The sequence below is a fragment of the Nematolebias whitei genome, chromosome 12 (genome assembly GCF_014905685.2).
Source record: "Nematolebias whitei isolate Nwh7 chromosome 12, NemWhi1, whole genome shotgun sequence".
NCBI classification, from domain to species: domain Eukaryota; kingdom Metazoa; phylum Chordata; class Actinopteri; order Cyprinodontiformes; family Rivulidae; genus Nematolebias; species Nematolebias whitei.
In genome coordinates this window covers 45,927,810-45,937,666 of record NC_056509.1, presented here as the reverse complement: position 1 = coordinate 45,937,666, position 9,857 = coordinate 45,927,810, and the positions used below count along the sequence as shown (strand labels likewise).

The 9,857-nt window shown below is 40.7% G+C and overlaps 1 protein-coding gene across 1 annotated transcript in view; it reads right to left on the bottom strand.

Moving 5' to 3' along the window:
- Window positions 1-9,857, bottom strand: part of crip2l (cysteine-rich protein 2-like) — a 16,115-nt gene that overhangs the window by 1,142 nt on the left and 5,116 nt on the right. Inside the window, exons 2-7 of the mRNA XM_037685667.1 lie at window positions 5,689-5,783; window positions 1,161-1,218; window positions 930-1,058; window positions 663-731; window positions 460-554; window positions 205-262 (exon numbers count right to left, since the gene is read on the bottom strand). Of these exons, the coding sequence (XP_037541595.1) occupies window positions 205-262; window positions 460-554; window positions 663-731; window positions 930-1,058; window positions 1,161-1,218; window positions 5,689-5,783 (504 nt within the window). The remainder of the gene's footprint in view (window positions 1-204; window positions 263-459; window positions 555-662; window positions 732-929; window positions 1,059-1,160; window positions 1,219-5,688; window positions 5,784-9,857) is intronic.

Below are 9,857 nucleotides of genomic sequence, written 5' to 3'. Positions count from 1 at the left end.
ATATATTCTGACCCTGACTTTCTCATACTGGTTCTGACATTCTCTCAGCTGCAGACCTGCAGTTCCTCCATGTTCTCATCTCCACACGCTTCCTGTGATAACCTTTAGAAGCTCTAAAAGCACGTCTGCTGTTCAGGAACACGACGTTTGGCTTCATGTATCGACTGTTTCTCAGCAGCTCTGCTGTTGTTTCTGTCCTCATACCTTTGGGTCCGAACAGCACGGCGTAGCAGGGCTTGTGGCAGTACGGCTGTCCGTCATGCTGCAACAGGAAGAGAAGAACTTTTTTATTCCTCTTCTTAAAACCCTAATCTGTTTTATAATAAAGTGTTGTCCTGTGAAGCTTAGAGAACAAACCGATGTTGCCTCAGACTCTTGAAAAATCACAGCTGGACTGAATTATTAACGTTTTATTTTAATTTTCGACTCTTCTGTGATTAAAGCTCCATAAAGTTTCACCTCGGCGTGGCTGCCCGGAGCCAGAGTCTTACTGCATCGCTCGCAGCGAAGGCACGGCCGGTGCCAGTTCTTCCCCAGAGACGACACCTTCTCAGCTGCACACAGAAAGACACAGCATGGAGACGGTCACCACGGCAACCGGTCCACCGAGCCTCATTCCAGCACTGATGCGAAAACCAAAACAACAAAACGAAGCTGCTCACCAAAATACACCGTCTTGTTGCACCTGGGGCAGATGTTGGGTCCTCCAGAGAAAGATGAGAAGCTGGCAGCTGGAAGAATACAAAGTTATTGGATGTTTTATTTTGCATGAAATACATTAAAGCGAATCATTTTTAAGTTATAAAAACATGTTTTAAACAGAAAAGATCCAAGCATCAAATGAACTCAGTCCTCCATGAAAATTATAAATATTTTTTTTATTTCAGCACAAGACAAGAGTTTCTATTTCTGCTCCACTTTTCCCTCACCCTTCACTGGTCCCCGTGCGGGGGCTTTCTTCTCCTCTGGTTTAGCATTCGTCTCCATGGAAACAGCTGCAGGGGCTTCGTTGACAGGAGAGTCGTACAAGTAGGAGCCAGCTCCGCCGATGTTCACTCCTACAAATAAAATAAAACGTACTAAAAGCTGCAGATTCAAACTTGAGAATTATCGAGATGAATCGATGATTTCCAATAATCAGAATAATGGATAAAGTGAACCTTTAGGTCCAAAGAGGGCGGCGTAGCACGGCTTGTGGCAGTAAGGTTTCCCTTCATGCTGCACAACGAGGCAAAGAAGAAAAAGATTAATCTGCTGCGAAAATGAAGTTTCTGTCTGAATCTGTGTCGATGTTTATGAGATTTGTCTGTTCTCGTTTTGTTCAGAGCTATTTATGGCACGAGACAGAGGAGGTGAAACGAGCGTCGGTTCAGTCTGTGCTCTGGATTTCTTTACTTGAATTAAATTCAAAAGACGCTCTCTGTTGGGATTTGTGTGTTTATAGCAACAGAGACATTCTCCACCATTTTCTGTTTAAACCTGTTCAGACGTGAAATATGAAACACTTCAGTCCACAGGAACAACTTTCAATCAGCCAGATGTTGCAGGAACATCTGTGATGACGAGCACAAAGACATTTCAGACGTGCTCGTAGTTCTTTATGAAACATTCTGATGTTTCTGTTGAAGTGACTGCTCTCTGCTCTCGCTCGTGGAGCGTCAGCGCTGACGAGATCACACTCGCCACCTCGACGTGACTCGTGAAGAGTTCACCTCCTTCCAAAGCTGATAAAAATCATTAGTCGGACACTTTGATAACCGTGTGGCGAACAACTCACGAGCTGATTAAATTAACTTTGTAGAGTCACAAGTTAAACGTGGTCAACTTAAGGCTCGAGGGCCAAAAGTGGCCCTTGGACAATCACCATCAGGCCCCCCATTATATCCTTAGTTAAAAATAAACCATCTTTATTTTTGTAAAAGATTGATTTAAAAAAAACAGCAATTTATCAACAAGTCTTAAGAAAATTAAATTAAAAATCTTTATGCAAAACTTTTAAAATCATTTTCAGAACTAGACTGAACGTAAAATCTTACAAATACAAATATATAACTTTGTTTTGCATATTTCCACTAACGTGTATAATATATTTTACTGACTTATGTCTTATGTTCCTAAAGGATATTGGAAAGACGTGTTTTATGAAGCATGCTAACTGTGCTAATAAGACAAAGCCTGTAAAAAGGTCATAACGAAGATTAATTTTCCAGTTCTTCATGCGGCCCTTTGATTTAAACCTCTACATGTTTTAATTTAACGGATTAATGAAGTGTCTCCATCTTCTCCCATCGTTCAAGCTGCCATGTTGCAGTTTATTTTTGAAGATGTGGGACTGAACCATCAACACGACAGTTCCACCTACACCCCCTCCCAGCTCGCTGTCAATCACAGCGACATTTCTTACAGTGTCAAAAACTCGTTAAAATTAAACATAGTGAGGGAAAAACAATATTTGAACATGCACCAGGAAACCAAAAATATACACAAAGTAATAAAAAATCAATGTGTGATTAAAAAATGATCTGAAAAGTATTTTTATTTTTACAAAGGAAGACGTCTCGTGCGTTTAGAAGGAGAGGCGGGGTTTAAATCTTGTACTGGAGCCACGAGGAGGCGCTCGTCCTTCGTGGCTTCAACTTCCAGCTTCTGGTGTCTCATTGCACTGTTGTATGTTTGTAGGGTTCATTTAATTGTTGATGTCCTTCCATCTTCTATCATTCATCCATAATCGGGTTGCAGAGGCAACAGGTCCAGGAGAGAAAACCAGACCTCCCCCTCCCCAGCGACACTTTTCAGGTCTCTCTGGGGGACCCTGCGGTGTTCCCAGGCCAGAGAAGACGCACAATCCCTCCAAGGAGTTCTGGGTCTTCCCCGGGGTCTCCTGTGAGTGGCTTGAAAACCTCTAAAGGGAGGTGTCCAGGAGGAATCATAATCAGATGAACCACCTCAACTTTGATGCAGAGGAGCAGCAGCTGTACCCAGATGACAGTTCTCCTCACCCCGTCGGGCTGAGCCCGGCCGCCCCGTGAAGGAGCTCGTTTCGGCCACTTGTATCCTGGATCTCGTTCTTTTGGTCATGATCTGAACTTCATGACATCAGGTGAAGGTTGGAACAAAGACAGACCAATCGAGATCTTTGCCTTTCAACTCAGTTCTCTCTTCACCATGACAGACCAAAGCAACACCCTCATTACTGAAGATGAAGTCCCAATTTGTCGATCCATCTCCCGCTCCATCACTCATGCACAAGACACCCAGATGCTTGAACTCCTCCACCGGAGGCAGGGCCGGCCCAAGCCTCCATGGGGCCATAAGTGAAATTTGGTTTGGGGCCCCATTTCTGCTAATAATGTGGATTACTGCGATAAACAGTCCGATGATCACATCATTCACCCACCTAACAAACTCACTGCAACTCTGACAGCCCTGTTTACATGATCCTATATGTATATATCATCTAATGGTACTAAAAGTAACAACAACAAAACACAAATATGCAATGTATTTTACAGCAAAAGTGTCATCAGGTTTGTTCTCTTTGGTTCCGTAGAACTGCAACAGTAATGTTCAAAATAATTTGTAATGCAAGATCAACAACAAACAGATAAAATAACTTGGATGCATAAAAAAATAATTTAAATTGTGCAAAAACAGACAAAATAAAATAAAATAAATATCAAGGATAAATAATGTAAATGAACAATTACTTGAAACCATGTAAAATGGTTTAAAAATAAATTTAAAGTTGAATAATTTGTTCTTAAAACTATGTAAATACGCAACAATTTGAAAAAGCTGAACTTAAAACATTAAATAGAATCATTTATTCTTTTTTCATTACTGAAAAATAAAAATTAATTCCACTTAGGGGCCCCCTAGTGGCCCCGGGGCCCCAAGTAGCCGCTTAGTTGGCTCATGCCTTGGGCCGGCCCTGACCGGAGGCAAACTTGATTTTTGATGCGTTTATAAGAATAAAGCCTCGACTCAGAACATTTTTCACACAGAAGCGACGTCGTGTCGGTCCTCTGCTCCTTCACTCCCTGCTCTTTAAGCTCCTGCTGCGTCTCCGTCGTCTCCGTCGTCTCCGTCAGCGCGACATCTTTAGTTAAATGAAGCCGCACGAGGCCGTTCACACAAAACGAACACTTGTTGACTGCTGCTCGTATCTGCAGTTATTCTTCACTGCAACACTTTCATAAAGATAATGTGAGTTTGAATTATTGAAACGGGAACTAATATTTCAGTTGTCTTTCTTTAAATATCAAATGTACTGTGTAGTGAACCAGATGACCTCAAATCTACCAGATGGACAGAGACTGTTATTTTCATTGATCTGAATAAGTCTGGGCCATCTGATGTCTTTCTTTCTTGAATTAATCAAGCAGAAAAGACAATTCTTTATAATCATTACTGTCTTACAAATGTTTTGATAATCAAATTGTGTTAGTTTCACTCAATTCTTACAGGTTGAAAAGAACTACTCATTTTTATTTTACATAAACAGTAAGTAATGATTTTTATTCCTCATTCAGAGAAGAAATCACCTGAATAAGCATTCCTTGATTTTCTGTCTGAAATGAGCAAGCTGTCGTAAGTGTGTGAAAGGTTGGTTTTCGGTCAACTAAAATGTTTACCGAGAAAAATGTCATGTTTAAACTTTTTCAGAAGATTACCAAGAGTTGACTCCACGAAGTCTGCTGTTGCTGCAATAATCTTTTCTGTATGTGAAAACAAATTTCATTCTCTGACCTCGACTGTTGATAAACACCTTACGTCAAAACCACTCCTCTTTCTGGTCCTTCCACGAATCAGAAAGCTCTAAATTGAACAGGAAGTCGACCCAAATAAAATGTGGCAACTTCCCAGTTCATGTTAGATTGAGAGTTCTGGAGAATGTGAGAGTCCCAAGATCGAGAGTGCAGCCGGTTCTGAAAGCTTCAGAGCAATGAAGAGTCCAAGAGTTATGAAGAGTTTGGAGTTATGAAGAACCAGAGACGTTTGGGATTATAATTCTGTTTTGAGCTAACCACGCACGACTCTCCGAGGATTTTTAGCTGCTCTCAACGGAGGCGCTGAAACAGTCTGAAGGATGCTTACTGAGCTGATCCATCGTCAAACCAGGTAAAGACTTCTTCGACCAAGTGTACCGTGGGCAAAGCTGAGATACCTGATGGGAGCGTGCAACTTCTGGTCAAACAGATTAAATTCCCTCACACAGTTCTCTGTAAGATAATCTCCTTTCATCTTAAACTCTTCTCTCTCATAAATCAGTGCAGATATTTTTAGAAATATCTGAAGCAAAGTCCTCAAATCACCGCCGAGTGATTTGAAGTTCATTTTCTGTGAAACTGTCTGTTATTATTTTCATATTTTGCCAAATTAATGTAAATGTTTGATGTTAAACTTTGATTCTGAAAATAAATGATTCCATTCATTTGATGGGTCAAAGATAAACAACGTCTCTCGTTACATTTCTGTTAAATTCAATGCACGGCATTACACAGTCAGAAAAATGAAGAACTCGTGAATATTGTATGCATATATAATTCATATATTTGTCATACAACAAGTGACACGTACCTCACGTGACTCACTACAACTGAATGCTTCTTGGTTATTTATTCTGACACAAACATGTAAAAAGTAATGACAACTTTCTGAAAGTGGTGATGCTGCGTGCCGTCTCACCTCCGCGTGGCCTCCGGGGTTCAGCATCTTGCTGCAGCGCTCACATTTCAGACAGAACTTGTGCCAGTCTTTTCCTAAAGATGACACTTTCTCCGCTGTGAAGGTGGAAAATTAAAAAACATTAACTTTTTTTTTTTATATATAAATCAGAGAAAAGAAGTTACACAATCCATTTTTAATATAATTTTTAAAAGAGAAAACAAAAACACAAAATAATTGATCTTCCTTTGAAAATATGTAGAAAAATGTATCCAATAGAAATTAATTAAAAATTCTCTGTATCTTTGAAAATTATCTTTCCTTTATGAACGTAAAGAGGCACATCGTGTCCTTGTTGCTCCCAGAGGAACTAAAACGGGAAGAAGACGCGAGTGAGGAGCAGTGGAGGACGAGAAGATGATGAAGATCAGAGCAACGAGGAAAGCTCTCGTTTCTTTTCTGACCTTTGCCCTCCACACGTCAGTGACGACCTGCTGCTCCACAGGAAGAACATTCACTCTCTCAGACAAACTGGTTCACCGTTTCTGGTTTTTATCTCAGCTGACATGATTTATCTCCGTCTAAATTAGATTTCACGTGATTTCTAAACTTATAGTTTTTTCCTTCTACTGTATAACACTTTGTGTTTTTGTCCCCTGCCACAGTGTAAAGAGGAGGAATTGGAAAAATCATCCATCCATCCATCCATCAGTGCATGTTGTGAGCATCAATAACTTCAAAATAATTACCAACTTCCATTTTGGTGTGTGGCTGCATGCAAGTGTCAAAAAGATCAATATCTAAAACTAAGTTGCCACGACAAAATCCAAGATGGCTGCCATCAAATATGTGTGTCCGTCTTGTGAGCTGGGTGGTTTGAAAAACAAAAAAACGGGCCAACTTCCATTCTGATGTGTTGCTGCATCTAAGCTTCAGAAAACTCGCCATGAAAAAGTGGGTTGCCACATCAAAATCCAAGATGGCCGACGCCATACATGTATACCGTATGTAAACTTTATGAACTCAAATAAAAAACAAGCAGTCAACTTCCATTTTGGTGTTTGGCTGCATCATGTAAAAAAGGTTACCATCACAAATTAAATGGTTATATATATATATATTAATTGTGCTTTTTAGTTTTTATATTACTTAAAATTATAGTTTGCTTGAATGGTTGGGATGACAAAGACTAATCTATAATCAATGGCCGCCCACTGACTCCACTCTTGATCCTGATGGTGAATAAACGTCTCCCTTCACTCACCAGGATCTGTCACTCTGCTCTGCCTCAGACAAAAAAATTATTGAATAAATAAATAAACTACCTCGGTTCTTCTCCACAGTGTAACTTCTACCCACTTGAATGTTTCGCAGCAAAAACATTTAGGTTAAAATTCATTCTTTGTTCAATTCCAGTCCAGAAAAACACTCATCTCAAAAACTACATTCACTGTTCAGACCTCTCAGAGACATCGGTGTAACCAGCTTTTACTCCACAAACTTCTGTTTCTGGGTCCATTTTAAAGCCTGATTATGTTTTTGTTTAGTTTAATTATATTTTATATATAAAAAAACTGATTAAAAAATATGTATCACTTATTTTAAACAAACAAATCCACGTTCAATCCATCGTTCAAGCCGCATTAGTCATTATTATAATTATTGAGGTCTTCGTAGAGAAAAGCAGCCGAGGCGCCTCAGCAGAGGTTGGACCTGACGTGAGCTCCCGAGCAGCCGTCTGCAGGAATAATGACAGAGCAGGTGCCACCGCCTCCACGTCTGAACAGATAAAAACACTTAGCGCGCCCTTCAGGGTTCATATCAGCCTGAAGCACATTCTTTCCACAGCTCTTCAAAAGGTCACGCAGTGACTCACTCGTTTCTGTTTCCTAACATTTCACTTCACTCTGACGAGTTTCTGTCTCCTCTCCCGTCCACCTTCACCCAAGAACAATATTGTTGTAACCTGGACTCCCACTCTCCTCCGCTCATTTCAAGGATCAGAAAAACGTGGACCAGCTCGTCTTCTTTTGTTCGATGGAGGACTCGGACACATCGTTCAGCTGTGAGGAGATGCTGGAACCGTTTCCTCAGATTTAACACATCATGTCTCAATAACCCCCCAGTGGAGTGGTGGGGCAGAGGTTAGAGAAGGTGGGCCGTGATCGGAAGGTCGTGTGTTTGACTCCCTAAACAGACATCAAAATGTGGGTAGGAAAGGTCAAACACTGCCTCCAGCGTCATTTACCCCACTCTGGGCCCTTGAGCAAGGCACCCATCTGCTCCCAAACAGGTCTCTCTTGAAAACGAGTCCTCGTGACTCAGTGAGACTACCAGTTTAAATAAAAGGTTCAATTTAAAAAAAAAAGATCAGTTACTGTTTTACAGAAACGGTCCATTTCATGGTCGGGTCCGGTTGCTAGGCAACCATCAGAGACCAAACTGGCAGGAAGAAGTGGGACAAAGTGATTTATCCGACGCTTCGAACAGTTCAACCGTTTCTCTGTGTGTGAATAAAAAACATGCTCAGGTTTTATTGGCCTCGTTTGGACGCAGGTGGATGAAGATTTAAAAAACATAAAAAAAAAAAAAATCACTTTTTCCTCTTTAAATTCTACATTTAAAGTTTATTCAGTCACATCACATCTCTCTGGCCTTTGACACCTTCTGTAAGACTTTTAATTATTTTAATCGTTCTTTATTGTCTGCAGCACTTTGGTCCTGTGGGTGTTTAAAGTGCTCTATAAATAAAGCCGCGGTGGTTTTGGTCCCAGATGTTGCAAATATTTTCAGGAGCTCCAAAATCAAAAGGTCCCGGAGTCCTTGAAGGAACTCGTATCATTCGATGTTTTCAGGCCAGAGTTTTAGACAAAGACGTTTTGTGCTCGTTTACTGTGGCAGACAAAAGTTAGTTAGACGTACATCCAGTAATGTTCTGCAAACTTCATTAAGTGTGAGGTATTTTGCTAACAGACACGTGAACGCAAACACACAGACACGTCCCTTCCTCTTTACGTAAGCCGGCCTGTTTCTGACCTCATCAGAACAATTGGAGCCGACGACTGAGGATGAAAAGCTGTTTGTTCAGACTCAGTCGCTCCGGGAACACATTTCTGTCTGAAACAGACGATGGACGGAGGGAGCAGGAAGTCCACCAACAATCTTTTTACCAGTTTCTCCTCCTCCTGATCGATGCAGCAGGTTCTCTGAACACAACTTCCTGTTTGGACTCGGCGGCTGCTCGGCCTGTCACATGGACACACGACCGTCCTCTGACGAACATATGAGCAGCTTTATATTTATACATTTATTGTTTCATAAACGCTAAGATTTACAAATAACTGAAGCATGATGTGAAGTCAGCATTCACACTTTTAACTGCTATTTTATTACCTTATGTTTTGTTTTGTATATTTCAGGATATAGGCTACTGTTTTGATCATTTTAGGTTTTTGTCTTGGTTATGTTTATTTCATCTCTTATAAATTATAGCTTTTTGCTAATGCTGTAATAATCTTAATAATTATACAGATTTAAGCTTATAGCATTTTGTTATAGTTCTGCTCATTTTAGCTTTTTCTATCCATCCATTACCTTCGCCTGCTTCTTCCTTTATGGCTCACATGGGTCACTTTTACAAATTTTAGCTTGTGCTGAAGTAATTTTATCCATGCTTTTGCAAATGTCAGCTTTCAGCTACTGCTCTGCTTTTGTAGCATTTGGTTATAGTTTTATCATACCATACCATTTTATTTATAGAGCACTTAAAACAGCTAAAAGGCCAACCAAAGTGCTGTACAGACAGAACAACAGGTAACACACGAAGCAAAATACAAAATGAAGTAAATCAGAATATAGACATAAAAACGATGCAGATAATAAATATGACGACAAACCAGTGTGGAGCATACAGGATCAAAACACAGATCATCTGGTGTTAAAAGCTACTGAATAGTAGTGAGTTTTTAAACGGGATTTGAAAACCGAGAGGGAGGGGGCCTGTCTGACAAGCAGAGGTAACTCATTCCAAAGTCTTGGTCCTGCTACAGAGAAGGCCCTGTCACCTCTGCACTTAAGACGAGTTCCTGGAACTGTGAGGAGCAACTGGTCCGCTGACCTCAGGGAGCGTGGTGGGACATACGGTTGTAGCAGATCAGAGAGATGGGGGGGGGGGGGGGGGGGGGGGGGTG